The sequence below is a fragment of the Seriola aureovittata genome, chromosome 18, assembly GCF_021018895.1.
Source record: "Seriola aureovittata isolate HTS-2021-v1 ecotype China chromosome 18, ASM2101889v1, whole genome shotgun sequence".
Taxonomy (NCBI): domain Eukaryota; kingdom Metazoa; phylum Chordata; class Actinopteri; order Carangiformes; family Carangidae; genus Seriola; species Seriola aureovittata.
Window position 1 is genome coordinate 19,352,671 of NC_079381.1, and position 15,282 is coordinate 19,367,952.

Consider the following 15,282-nt stretch of genomic DNA (forward strand, 5'->3'; position numbering starts at 1 on the left):
ACTTCTTTGTAAATTTTCATTTTCATATTGTTTTGAAGGTTAAGTGTCTCTGGTGATCTATAAGTCACATGACCGATCAATGGATACCAGAAACCACCTCAGAAGGCAAGATAGCCAAGAACATCTGGAAATAATGTTGAATACAGTATTGTCCAAACGAAAGCTTGGTATTCAGTTTTCTGCATTTCACACCACTGATACACGAGGAGGATTTACTCCCGACTGCAGCTTCGATTTATGATGCCAGACATGACTAATGATAAGAGACTGGTTGTCATTTATCTATTAGCAATGCCGAGCAAGAGATTTCTATCTTTTCGTATCAGCGTTATGTCACATTTATCTCTACTGCGGTGAAATTAGATAGTTCACAGCTGCTATGAAGAAAAACCACAGAAAAGCAGCAGCCTGTGATGAGTCAAAGAAAACATCTGGAGACATTTTCAAGAACACCTGTAGTCCAGTAGACATGGTGAGTAATAATTATCAGACAGGATTACAATACATACTGTAACATGATTCAGATATTTATATAAAAAAACATTATATCAAGTAATATCTGTGAATGATTGCTGACTATTTAAAACCATAAAAGATATATTATTATTTCCTTAGTGAGTTAGCTGAGGGTTATTTTTATGCCACAATGTATCTTGGGGGAAAATGTCACATCAGATTGATTTATACTTCTTTTCATCACTAAAAGCATGAACCGCGCTTCACATCTAAATTCTCTGAACAAACAAAAAACAAAAGGATGCAAATACAGTATATAAACAAAATCCGAGGCCTGTATGCCTGTGATGAGATTATTCTATGAAGAATTCTTCATCTCTCATGACCTGAAATCCTCTTTCAGATGTCGCTCTTTGATCATCAATAAAATGAAAGAATATTCTTGACACCAAGAAGTATAAACCTTTAAGAAGATTGTGAAGGTACCCATATTTGTGAAATGATTCACTCAACTCAAAAGAATTTGGCATTTCTGTATGCTGTGTAGGTGATTTGTTCCAGATAATATGTGGTATGGTTTTTCTCTGAGTGGTTATTGACTCACAGTGAAGATCTTCCGTGAATAAACGAGCACACCACGCAGCCCCAAACAGGTATTGGGTGTTATTCCTCATTAATGCATGGCAAAAATAAAGGAATTACTTTAATTCCATGTTTTTTTTAGTGGTCGTCTCAGACCATAATGCACAGCTCCATGGCAGCTTTACATGCTGGAGAGGGGGGAAAAAATGTAGAAAGCAAAATTAATGAAATGTTTTATTTGAATCCTCAAGGAAATTTTGGTGCAACAGAAATCCAGTTCAGGTAATCACAGGTCTGGTTTCAAGTGGCATTCGTGTCACAAGCGCTGTTTCATGTAGAGAGGGAAGACACTATTTATAAAGGAGCTCCTCTGAAGCAGCTTCATCACAATTACAAACACTGCGGGTCACAGTGGGTTGAATGGCAACAAGCTGCATTTATAAACTATAAAAAGAGGTCATCACTTTGATGTGCGAGTTTTCAAAGCAAGACAAGACAGTGAAGAAATCACAGGTGCATTGGTTTTAAAAGCCACATCATTAAAATGAGCTTTGCTTGTTGTTTGTGCAGAATTTGACTCTAGAAGGATGTTATCATTCATCTCCTTTCTGTGTGCTCACCTTAAACCTATGATTGATGTGTTACATCGTACTGGAAGCAAAGTGTTGTCCTGTATAAACCTCACATGCACTGAGAATAGACTACTCAGTGAAGCAGGAGACATCTTTGTCCAGTAGCAGCAACAACATCGTTTGCATATTCCTATATTCAGAACATAGGAAGCCAACACCATGATCGTAGTAGCAAGTTTGTTTAATTCACTAATTCATAACAGGATCAGGATTCACATCACGACACACGTTGTACACATATCCCTTACAGCAGAGGACACACGCAACACCTGCAGATGTAGAAGCAGTCGATTCATGAGATCTGGACGCATGTGACTGGATTGAATAAAACATGGATGGGTGGATGGATGGATAGCTTTGGACGAGTAAAGCAGTGTAGTGTCAGACTGTAGCATATCGCTGGTGTGTGTGTGTGTAGTGTTTGTGTAGTGAGCACTGCTTGTGAACGTTGTGAACCTTCCCACTGGCTCTGGTGTAGTAATTTCATAGTCATGCTGATGCTAGTTACTGTATATCTATGATCTTTGCATACACTACTTTTTTAACTGTATCTGAACGCTGTGCATTGATTAAGTGTGATACCTGAGAGCTGGTGGTAATGTGTGAATAATCCACCCAGTCACTGGGCAACCAGTAACAGATGTAGGATAGAAACAGCTGTAAGGGGTACGTGTAAACAGTTATTCCCAAAGCATCCTCATTACCAATGACACAACGGAGGCAAGGCAAGGCAACAAACAACACAAACACAAACCGTATATTGCTGACCCACTGCATACCTCATTTGAGTGACAAAGGCAAGCCGTGGCTCTGACGATTGTGTGGGATACAGACCAATTAGTCCCTGAATCAAGACACTTCCCCTCATTAAAATTTAATGGGTTTTGGTAGAATAATGTACTAATTAAGACTCATAATAAACACAGAAAATATTCAGTAACTGATATTTTAAAAAAGGAAAGCAAATAAAACACACGCACATTCCAATTTTTCAGTACATAACGTACCACAACATCTGCAGCCACAACTTGGCCGCCGGCTGCTTGAACATGAGGAACCGTACGTAAACAAGCGGACCCATGCACCGAAAGCTTCGAATGAAATTCCCCCTTTATCCATGCTACAAAAAGTTTAGTGCTGGAGCTTTAAGTGAGTTTAAAACAAATGAAAAAAAGAACATATCAAAGCATAAAACAAAACTAAAACTCATCTTTCTTTCTCTTTGCGTCTACCAAATACATTCCCCATGGTTAAAAACATCCCTAATGCCTCTGTACGTTTATAAATGCATTCAGGCTGCAGTTCAGAGTTGCATGTACACAGTGAGCGTAATACCCTCACACCAAAATCACACATTCTTACTTCAGACTTGTCATTTGTATGATGCACCTCAGGCACATAGGGTGGAGATTTCACAAAGATCTTTCGGGAAGCTCGACACGTCTTATTAGATGAAAGTAACCTCTAAGCTCTGAGAGTGGGTGTGACTGAAACTCACAATAATTAAACTCAGAGGAAATTCTTCAATCAGCCAATGCTCTATGATTGTGTGATATACACAGCCTTGTCTACTAAAACCCATTATCCATCAAAGGTCATAAAAATCTAATTGTTGCTCTTCATCAACATTTAACACATGAAATTGCCCTACTGGTGTATTTCCAGGCAAAAACTATTGTCACAAATATATACCAATCAACACAAACTGTGTGTGGCTGTCAGGGAAACAAACACTTAAGGTAGCACTTTAGGTCATTATTTACAAATCAGTTTTGTAATAGTCAGTCTGACTGATTAAAAAAATCAGGCAGTTTCCCAACACAACTGGTAATCAAGTCCTCTTCACATTATTAAGAATAACAACAAATACACAGGGATATTGTTCCAGTGGCTGCTTTATCTGCAGTAAGTTAGGTTTGAAAAGACCCCAATCATAAATGGAAATAGAACTTTTCTTGTAGTAGTCTTCACTGTTACCTCAATTGACTTTTAAATCCAAAATGGAAAGATTTTCTCTTCTATTCAGTAGTTCCCACCAAAGGAACAGTCCCAGGGGACAATGAACCTTTTGATGAAATCAGGGTCTAACCCTGCGTTTCAACCAGTAGTACCTGGGACTAAATTAAGTTTCCAAACTTATCAATATTTGGGATGTGCTGCCAAAAATGACACACAGCATAAGTCTGAACCCTGTGGATTGTTTGACTTATCCTAACCCGCTGCACTCTCTAAGTCAGACAACTCTGAATCACAGCCTCACAGTAATAGAAATAACCTGAAGTCAATTATGTACATTTTACAATCACATTAATTTGTGTTCAGATTTCCTGAAAGGCTCTTGGGCTACAAAGATGTACCTCACATTTTTCCGTCAAAAAGGGTTTACAACCAACAGTAGCAAGAAAGAAGGGAAACAAATAATAAATACAACCCATAAGAAGATAAAAAAAAAACTTTAAATCAACGGTATCAAGTCAAGGAGAGGCCGCATTTACACACCAGGTATCAAATAATGGACTGAACCCAACATCAATCTGTTTGGATACTATTAGGTCAGGACAACGGGAATTCAGCAATTGAAGTAAATAAATAAACTCAATACCATTGTTATGTAGTGACAGAAAGGTTAGTGAAGGAAGGAGGATGGAGGAAGAGGTAGGATGGATGGAGCTGAAGAAAAGAGAGGAGGAGGGGGAGGAGGAGGAGGAGGGTGGGAAGGCAGATGCCTCACTCTGGAGCGCCGTTTGTCGTTCCTGCCATTCTCTCTTCGTCGCCCTGTTTCTGGTGCTGCAGTCTGGCATAAGTCACTGCGTCTCCCCTGAGACAGAGAGAGAGAGAGGAAAGAAGACAAGATGCGAAAGAAGGATGGTAATAAAAAAGTAATGAGGAGGGAGAGGTGAGCAGAAACAAAGAAAAAGCAGGTGTAAACAGGAGAGGGTGACAATGTTAATTGCAAGGTTATTACAGGGCTGACCTTGTCAAAAGTTAATTTGCATGAATTAAGAGGCTCATTAGAGTTGTTAGAACTTCCACGCATTAAATAAAAATCTTATTAACTGATTATAATGTGGCACACTGCATTTAATATGAGAGCCTGTTAAATAAATCATTTTAGAAGAGTGTTTTATGAGTGAGACATCGAGAGATAAAAGTAATTACAAAATGAATCATTAAAAGTGCTCAAATAGATACTGAAAATAAATTATATAAAATAGCTGATGCTTTCTTTCTGTTGCTTTTTAAGTACTTTGATATGTCATAATATGTTACTAACTAAAACCAGACATCTTACTTTTTGCCTAACGACGCAAGGCCATACAGAACTCCTGTAGCAAAGGCGATGGCATTCCCAAACAAGGTTGTAAAGGAGAAACTCAAGAACACAGGAAACAGAGCCATCCTGAAAATTAGCAACCGAGGAGACGGCCAAGAAGAGACAAAAACAAACGTCAGAAAATCATATGAAGTCCATGCTGTAGATAAAACATCCACATTCCCAAAAGTTTGTCAGATAGCTTATGCAATGTTTATAACAATCAGAAATTCACATTCCACGAAAATTTTATTTTTCATTTAGTGCAGTACAGTCTCCAATGACATAAACATGTACAATGCATAGTTGTTCTCACCCACAGTAGAAGATGGCTTTCTGCCAGGGTTTGAGTTTGTCTGCGCGGGCTGCTACTGCATTAGCAAACTCTATGAACTGGCAACAGAACGGGACTTCGCATAAGAACAACGCGAAGGCAGTCAACCTTGAAACAGGAGGAAAGGACAGACACACAGCAAAGAATCATCCTGTGCACTTCCTTCTCAAATACTGTGCAGCTGTGGCTCAAATTGATGGAGGTCTGGAGGAATTTAACCACAGCAGACGGTTAGAGAAGAACCATTATGCTGTTAAAGTCATTAGGCAAGGTAACAACACGGGCTGTTGCGCTCATGCTCACATTTACTGTCAAAGAAACAGCAAGAAAGTTTCTACAGAGAGCTGAAACTAACAATTATTTTAATTATCAATTAATTCAATTATCAATTGTATTCTTGATTAACTGTTTGAGAGTAATAGTTCCAAAAGCCCAAAATGACATCTACAAATCTCTTGTTTTGTCTGATTAACTGTTTTAAACCAAAACATATTCAGTTCACTTTCACATAAGACAAAGAAACAGTGTTTGTTCATGACATTCTCATCCCTGATGTTTAGCAAAATATTATTTCTGGAGTAACTGTAAAGGCCCTAAGATTTTCATTATTGATCGGCCTGGTGATTATTTTCTCAATTAACTGGATTGTGTAAAAAAACAATGTCACTAATAGTGGAAGAGGCTTGTTGTTCATGGCCATTCCCAGGGTGTCAAAAGTGAGTCTGGTGTGATCAGGTGTAATGAGGATAACTGGCAAAACTGGCAGGGAAGAAAAACAAACCATCTGTCTCTTTTTTTTTCTTTAATGGCATATACCAAAATTCATATTTTAAATCCAGACACAGGCACAACACGTTCACGCCAAGACGTTTTCTCTAACTCCATCATTTGAGCTGTACTCTAGGTGTGGCTACACGGCTACACGAGACTTGTGCTTACTATCGACGAAAAATAATACTGTACATACAAATAAAGGAATGTAAATGAACAAGTAACACAAGTGCATCATTACAAAAACTGGACATCTGCACAGTAAAACCTCTGTTGGATCAATGTTCCAATGTTTATGATAGTTTGATATGTCTTTCAGTTTGTGTTTAATAAAACTTAACTAGAACCAGCATACAAATTGCACACAAATATTCATTAGATTAAATAATCATCAGGTTGCCTAAGACAACACTTTCATTGTGTAACCCTATTCTGACATCAACATGGACCTGAGGTTACATAAATGAACAAAGACTTGGTAAAATAGAGCAGCTTCTATTGTCTAAATAAAGTGGTTGTATAGTGTGTCTATTGTTTTTTCTCCTGTGTACTTGCAGCGTATTAAACATCTGGGCTAATGGAACGTGAATGAGCTAATCTATGCATGCTACATTAAAGAAAGTATAATAGTGTTAAAGACTTACACCATCCACACTCCAGCAGCAATGTTTAAAGGGTTCACAGTGACACAGTTCCACACTCCTGCAATGGCACAGGCTGCATGATTGGGACGAAACAAAAGACAAAGCATTAGGCCTGTTATACAGCAAATATTAGTACTGCAAACACTGCAGTATCCCTGTGGGATTAATAAAGTTAACTATCTATTTGTCTATTGGCATTTTATTTATGAAATATCTAAGAGGGGAGAATAGATCTTAAAATTATGGATGAGGCTGCCAAGAGATCCAGTTCAATCACCATAACTACATACTAAGATTTCCTGCATATGGTATATATTTGGTTAGTTAATGCCTGTACACTATAATCAACACAAGAAAATCAGCAATACATAACATCTGGAGGATGTACAGTATGTTAATGCAAAGAAATAACAAACAATAACAAACATAGAAATGTCTTTCAAGAGCAGCACATCACTGTCTTTACATGGCTTTATATAAAAGGCACTGTGAAAACACCTGAAAAACATAGAACAAAATTATGGAATCTGCAATCTCATCTAGATGTAAAAGCTATTATGAAACATGCTTGGCCTGAAAATTAATTACCCATATCAAATCTGAAACACTAATTACCACTGTGTCAAAATCAAAGCAGGCAACATTTTCCATGTACGAGATAATTTGCTTCAGACAGATTCCTCTCATGATAATTTGGGGTAATTCTTGGTATTTACAACATTTGCCATGACTATGACTTGTGTTGAAATTTTTATCACTAATTTTACTTAATATGCAGCATCTGACAATCCATTGTCCGAAATATGTGTATACTGCAATATGAGATGAGCTGCAGCTATATTAAAAAGGCACAAGTTAATTGATAAGAAGACCACTGGTGGTGTGTTCATGGGTTGTGTGAAATTCATGTAAATTCATGCAAAATCACACGTTGTAGAAGTGTGTTAGCTAAATTAATTAACACATCAGCAGTAAATCAACCAATGACGTCAGTCCTAGAGATATAAAACTAAACAATCATCATTTGTATTCACAATAACATAAACCAATCAACCACACAAAATGTGACATGTATCTACTGTTGCATGTTTGGCTAATTTTGAGTATAAGAACACAAATGAGGACATGTCGGCTTTTTTGGGATAACTGCTGAAAGTTACCCCTAGCTCTGAGTGTGTGTTTGCAAATAAATGCTTTGTTCTGGCAACACAAGCCTCAGGTAGAAAGTGACTGAAATAATCGCTTTCAAATGCAGAATCTTCAGTTAAACGATACAGTTTAATATGGTTTCTATTAATCTGCATTTTTTTCCCTGATTAACGCATTAATTGTTCAGTCAGTATACCATCATGAAACAACAAAAACATGTCCATAAATGTTCTCCAGACCAGTATCATCTTTAGTATTTGAGAGTCAACGCCATACTTCACTACATTGTCTGGCTGCAACTCAAGAGTGAGAATAGAAGGGAAATAAGCCTGATGTCAGGACAGACAAGCCCACAGTGTCACAAGCAGTGGAAGAACTACGTAGCATATCCTGCTCCTTTAGACCATCCAGCCTCCTTAATAATACAGATCCCATTGAATATGCAGTGCCCCAGCTGGTTAATGTGATACAGACGCTGTGACTCTGGTGTCACTGTGAAGGAGAGAAGGATAGAGGGAGGGCTGCAATGCTGCCGGAAAACTGCAAAACCAGCAGTTAATCACTTCTGTCTCATGAACTCCCGAGGAAAGGAGTCAAAGCACCTGCTGTGGATGCAGTGTGTTCATATCATTAAGTTAATTTTGGAATAACAAATTGTTCTGGCATGACCAAGCCAGGCAAACAGGCGGTGCCCAGTAGTAGCTGCTGCAGTGATGGGGACAATAGGCTGTGACAAAGCTTTTGTCTAGCTTAGCTGTGCAAATGTAATGAGACATATACACAATCAAAAACATGTTTATTTTCAAAATAGAAATCTGATGCCCTTTCTGTCCTGTCTCTGCTCTGACCCTTATATTAATGCAGAGCTATGGAGTCCAAACAAACACTATCAAGTATGCTGACAAGAAAATAGATTTACCTGCTTATCACAGAAAACAGCATAAACAAACTGGATCTCGGCACACTCAATGGTTGTATTCATTATACATGTATGGCATGTGTATCATTATTTCACATATCAAATGACAAAATAAATTACTTACATATTCCTCCCAAAACTCCAGCTATTTTGCAGAGCCATCGGTACCACCATGTCATGCCATCATCCTCCGGGGTGGCTTTAGTGGACGCTGCAGTCTCCTCGGAGCTCATTGTGCTTTTCTAGCTGTGTTAGCTAAAGCCACCCAAAGCCAGTATTTACAGATGTCAGCCTGAGACCACCCAACAATAGCTAAGTTAGCCTGTCTCGACAAACTAACTGCTTACTTGCTTATTACGACACAGGAGTCCCTTTCAGTAATACAAGAGGTAATATCAACTTTTAAGTATATTTTAATCGTTTCGTTCCTTTATCTTTTCCTGTTGGGGCCAGCTGCCTGATGTTACCAGCAGCTTTTCAGACGGCTTCCCCCGTCAGTCAGCGCCAGCTAACGGGCTAGCTGATGCTAAATAGCACAGCCACCAGCTGCCGCTAGGAGCCGATATCACCGCTGCATTCGGCCTTAACTCTTTAGCAGTCTTGTAAATGAACAAAAAACTATCTTCAAGACTATTTCTACTGATTTATAACTATACACTTTCCCCTCCTATTTGTTTAGGTCCACGTAGCCGCTCAGTTGTTCCCCTCCCTGGTTGCTCAGCAGATGTAAGCGGTGCATTGTGGGAGGGATTTCATCTGCGTCATGGTTTGTTTACATGTGTCGGCGCTGCAAATGTGTGGGGTTGCCATGAATATTTTTCTACACATTTGTGCTTATCGCTGTGTACAGATGAAAGCCTAGCAGCTGCATTTTTTTCTGGTTTTAATATTTTCCTATTAATGCAAATTATGATGTGCCAGTCTAAGCCTCAGTGTAAACTATAACCCTACTTTATGCCTTTATGCATTGCATTACATCTGAGTCACAGAGCTAAGCAACGACTTTTTTAAAATATACATAACCGGCTAAGGTTGTCTGACAACACTTACCACTGTCCTGAAAGTAGAAAGTGACAAATTACATTTGATCTGAATGTATCATTTGATATTATTATTCATTTAAAATGTAAAAATGTTAATATAAAAAGCTCTATACTTCTTCAACTTTCAATGGTTGGTAAAAAAAAAAAAAAAAAGCTTTTGACTTATTCCCTTCACTACCAGTTTTGCTTTTATCTACTATCCTAATGCAACATTTCTATATGAAGGTACTTCCAGAATCCTTCCAGACTCTTCTAACCATATAGTCCAAAAAATTTGTCCATATTGTCTACTGCACAAAGGATTTTTAGCCTGTTTTCTGGAGCTGCAACTGTGTGCATCTGTGACTCAAATGTGAAAGAGGCACAAACTGGTGGCTGCTAGTGGTCAGATGTTACATTGTGAATTGGATAAATCAAAAATAGCAAAGGTTGTCAACTTAGGACTGAATGGGTAAAAAGTATTAAAGATGGCAAAATAAACATAATTTCACTCACATCCCTGCACATCAAAGCAAAACAAAGAATATATTTTCATTATTAAATATCCAATTCATCTTTAATCACACAACACATTCTTCCCAATCACTTATGTTATCCGCATGAGATTTTTACAAGGAAATGCAATACCAATTTACAAGGTTTTTTTCATTTTAAGTGCCTTCTGCATAAACTTGAACTGTGACCTCTTTCGTCAAATGTTGGATAGGAAGCCCAGTCTGCAGGGGGATGACTATGTCTGTGTTTAAGGAGAAGTAGATAATCGTGACAGTCATCTGTGTGTATTTAAGTGACCAGCTCCAACACTTAAGGCAGGCTTCATCATTCAGACAGCAGAGTGGACTGTAGGGGCCTCATAGTCCTTCGGCTGAGCCTCCTCTCCTCCAGTATTGGCGCTAGTTTCCTCTTCCCTCTGGGTGTGTGGCACAGCATGCCGTCGAGGGTCTGCTGAGTCACCTGACCGGCTTGTTCAAGCCGAGTCACTGTCCGCTCCATTTCCATCATGTGTGGTCCACACTCACTCCGCAAGCGCAATAAATTCACCTGTGAAAGCGGTTACGAGAGACCAATGAGTTCGGTTTTTAGAATAATTTACATCAACATCAATCTCTGTAGCTTGTATTAACTATTTCAAGTGACATTTCCTGATCACAACAAACTGAGTAAATGTCCCTCAGGCTTTACATCATTCTGTTCAAAGAATAAACTGTATAGACATTTTTCAAAAAACCCCTCTGCCAGGAAGCAAGCACAAATTATGCATTTAATTACTGCATCTGTTGCTATTCCCTAATTGTTTGACTTATCTTTTAAGTATAAGTAGCCTCTGTGCCACTGAGCAAACGGTCAGGTGTTTGACTCACCACGTCCTGTGAAAACTCGGGCTTCTTCACAAAAAGGGGGCTTTTAGGCAACACGGCTGCAGACAGGGTGGAAATGGCCTCTCTCACTGCTCCTGACATCACTAGTATTACAATCTAAATCACAGTTAAAAACAAATTAATAAATGAACAATAACCGCAATAATGTATATGTAGTATAATATAGTTACATGATGCACCCTTACTTTTAAATTTTGGCATAATCTGCTGTCTGTGCTCATAATGTGTGAATACAATGACTGAGCTTTTTCAATGTCATTCTGGAAAAAAAGGAAAGAAAAAAATGATTATTGATGACAGTGAAATATTCTCCACATCATTTTAAATGAATGAAGGGAATAGAAAAAGATATAACTTACCTGCCTAAGTGCTAATGCTACAGCAAAGCAGTAAGCATGTCTGGGGATGAATTGCCCTTTGGTCTGTCCCTCCTCTATCAGGGCAATACAGATCTTGTAGGAGTCTGTTGTGTTCTGACCAACATAAAAACATAAAAACCTCAACTCACAATAAACACCTGATACATCTGAAGAGATGAACTCCCCTTTTAATAAAATTATAGATTAAATAATTTAAATGTTACCAGTTTATAGCAGGTACCAGCTGCCAGTGTGTGTGTGTCTTTGTTGAACGGTACACCTTGGTTCCTCATTGTTCTTAGTACTTCCAGAGCATCTGCAACAGCCAACATTTGGAATATTATAAAAATGTGACAATAATTTAAAAGAAAAAAATTAGAAAGTTAATCTGTCACTTACTTTCATAAGAGCCTTTTGTGAATAACATGTCTATGGCGATGTTAAAGGACGTTGCGTCATTGAAAAACCCTCTCATTCTCTGTTCAAACAAGTGAGAGAAAATGGCATATTCATATATATATATATTTAACACAACTTTGTCAATAGCCAGAGTAGTGACTGATGTAAAAATTTACCACATCTGTAAGTGTAGCAGCTGCCATGTCCTCCAGACCCAGCTCATAGCACAGTCTCATGAAGAGAGGACCAAATTTAAACTCTCCATATGCCAAGTTTCGGTTCTCTGCGTGATACCTAGTGAGAGCAAATAATTAGATCATTTATACAGAATTAAGATACTTGATACATTGAAGACATTCTTTTTTTTTGCTCCTTGTAATGGGTATAATCTTATTTCCTTCATTCGAATCTGCGTGAAAGTCAAAAGGTCTTGCACAGCTTGTTTGTGTGGTACAAAACTGTCTATAAAGGATGTACTGTACCTATAGATGACATCTCTGGCTATCACCATGTCATCAGCAGACTGGCACAGGTGAAGGAGAAGCTTCAGCTCATCTCTCAGTATCAGCTCATTCCTTCGTAGTTTTTCGCTGATTAGCTCAATACAATTTCCTGTAAAAAATAAGGTAAAAACATCAATCTTTGTGTATCACGTATAACGCATGTGTGCATGTATGACATGAAACAATTTATTGCAGCTTAGTGCCAGTGAGAACAATTACTTCACCTTTCGATCCAGTGACGAGGTGAGCCACAGCCAGTTTCCTTTGCTGAAAGTCATGAAGTTTGATAACATCCTCTGACAACAGATGCCTCTTCGCTGCAGAGACAACAGTTATTCAGATGCCAGTAATCAAAAATTATTTTCATTATCAGGGGGTCTGACAATTACTATTATTCCCTGAATCCCAAGGTAACATGGTCCAATGTCAAACCCCCAATACGGACCTTACCATCATAGAAAAGTAGGACAACAAGAAATTATTGACATTTAAAGTCTGTTAAAAGCAAGTTTTACCTCTAAAAACAGACAAATGATTGATCATTAATAGACTTCAGGCCTATCAATTTTCTGTCAATTGACTAATGATTAATCAGTTTATCATTTCAGCACTACAGTACTGATTGGTTTCTTATAACAGTTGTTCAAAATGTTCATCATACAGCTGTCGCAAACTCTACAAATAAAAACCCAGGTAAACCTAGGTTTGGGTGATTTCGATGAGAGGTCAACACACCTGTATGCACTGTTAAAGCAATTTGCAGCCAGGTAACTATTATTCCATTTTTATACTTTTAATGTAACGTTAAAATACCTTTGTACGCATGTGTGTTCATTACAAGCTGCTAATGTAGCTTCTCTCTGCCTTTAAAACCAGCCGGTTTTAGCGGACCCCTGTGTTTCAGACAGGACACATGTTAAGGAGTTTTGTTCGTCTTACCTCCTGTACAGCTTTCAATCCATCCTGGCTGTAAAACACCTAAAAATACTCCTTTACATGGATAATAGGGTAATGACCGACAACATTTACCAAATCTGCCCAGCGCCATAGTGTCCACTGACTGTACCATCGCAATGAAAACAAAGGGGATGCTTTTGAACATATTGTACAGGTTTAAAACACAAATTGCCTCCCAGAATAATCAATCAAATTTTAAAATGTACTTTCACCATATACCCATTCAATTAGAGCAAGACCGTCTATATAGCTGTTTATTTTGAAATTTGTGATACGCAGTTTCTAAATGGTATAATCCAACATGGCAGCGACTAGTAATCCGGTACAGTAGTACAACTCGTTTTAATTCTACATCTTTATCGTCATTTGTGTCCACTCAGTTACACGAAGCTGTGCTGATTTTTGTGATTCATGTTTTCTTAGCTTTCGTGATAAGCATTTTATTTTATTTCAGACTGCCACAGAACTACAAAGTGGTTTCTCTTTCAGCCTGCCGGTGGTGCTGTTGCACTGTGCTTTAAACATGGCTGGTGTGGTGTTTTTCACTCAGTGTTGGGAAGGAGAAGGACGAAGAAACTGAGAGGAGGCCCTCAGTAATACGGTTGTTATGAATGTGAGGGAGACGGCAGGTTCTGTATACACACTCGCTACATATAATGTTCTTGATTATTCAAATACTCATTTGTTAATAAAATCTCACAAAACTGTTAAAAGTACCCATAATTTCTCATGTATTACATTTTCTTGGTTTATCCAACCAATTGTTAAAAAGCAGAAGATATTCAGTTAAATAGATAATAAGAAAAGCATCAAATCCTCACATTTGAAAAACAGCAAAAGTTTGGTGTTTTGGTTTTAAAAATGGCTGAAACTATTCTACTTGATTACTAGAGTATTTGTTGATTAATTCGACTAATTGCTCAGTTGACTAATTGTTTCAACTCTGTTACTGTTTTTTTTTTTTTTTTTTTTTAACAGATGTGATTTTATTTACAAATAATAAACCCTGCCACTAGTTTGTGTACCCACTGACCTACACAGCATTACATAACCAAGGACTTAAATCCTTAGAAAAGAGTGCTGCTGGACTTGAAATTCCACTTTATATTAAAAACATTTTTATATTAATTTAAATGCACTTAATGTTTTGTTTTACTGTGTTACAATTTTGATAGAAAAAAAATAATGTCTTCATCATAAATACAATTTATTAGATTAGATTAGATTAACTTTATTAATCCCACAACTGGGAAATTCACTCACCACAGCAGAAAATAAATATCTATGGAATAAACATCTATGGAAATATACATAAAAAATACACCAAATATACACCAATAAATACAATATACACAATACACACGCTATGTACATGAAAGTGCAAGTTTGTGAACACGAACGTACAGTGTGCATGTGTCAAGTTCATCATCAAATCTTCTTCGCACAGGATTTAATAGTAAGATGTGAGTTACCACTACAGACTGTGTAGGTAAGTTGTAAAAAATTCATTGCAATGATTAAGACGCTTCTTAAATGAACTCCTTAGATAGAAAATCTTGCAGAAAGAAAATAGGGCTGGGACAGGGAGGATCCCCCACTGTTGCCTTGGCAACAAGATCTCAGCCCATCCAGCTGAGATTGCTTGCTCAGCCAATCAGACACGGGGCCTTGGATAATTTATGGTATCCTGCAAGGTATATGTGTCTCTGAGGGTTTCTCTCTCTCTCTCTCTCTCTCTCTCTCTCTCTCTCTCTGCATATGTATGCTTGCATGAATTTAGAAACAGTTTTTCTCATACATATTGCGCATCTATAGCTACAGGTTGAGAGTTTAGTGTGGTGG

The 15,282-nt window shown here is 37.9% G+C and overlaps 2 protein-coding genes across 3 annotated transcripts; both read right to left on the reverse strand.

Moving 5' to 3' along the window:
* Positions 1-1,836: 1,836 nt before the first annotated feature.
* On the reverse strand, positions 1,837-9,551 carry cacfd1 (calcium channel flower domain containing 1). Of its 2 annotated transcripts, none has more exons than XM_056404027.1 (5): positions 8,925-9,545; positions 6,733-6,805; positions 5,300-5,425; positions 4,963-5,070; positions 1,837-4,488 (listed from the first exon to the last, which is right to left on the reverse strand). In XM_056404027.1, the coding sequence occupies exons 1-5, from the start codon at positions 9,031-9,033 to the stop codon at positions 4,398-4,400; spliced, it is 507 nt and encodes a 168-aa protein (XP_056260002.1). In that variant the 5' UTR covers positions 9,034-9,545; the 3' UTR covers positions 1,837-4,397. The 2 variants fall into 2 exon arrangements, with proteins under 2 accessions (XP_056260002.1, XP_056260003.1); XM_056404028.1 differs by lacking the exon at positions 1,837-4,488 and adding an exon at positions 4,496-4,764 and having other exon boundaries at positions 8,925-9,551.
* An 820-nt stretch (positions 9,552-10,371) lies between these two features.
* On the reverse strand, positions 10,372-13,600 carry ptcd2 (pentatricopeptide repeat domain 2). The gene is made up of 10 exons (XM_056403658.1): positions 13,423-13,600; positions 12,708-12,800; positions 12,463-12,592; positions 12,157-12,274; positions 11,981-12,059; positions 11,806-11,897; positions 11,582-11,695; positions 11,408-11,482; positions 11,205-11,318; positions 10,372-10,884 (listed from the first exon to the last, which is right to left on the reverse strand). Exons 1-10 carry the CDS (start codon positions 13,583-13,585, stop codon positions 10,663-10,665), a joined length of 1,200 nt encoding a protein of 399 aa, XP_056259633.1. The 5' UTR covers positions 13,586-13,600; the 3' UTR covers positions 10,372-10,662.
* Positions 13,601-15,282: the final 1,682 nt, after the last annotated feature.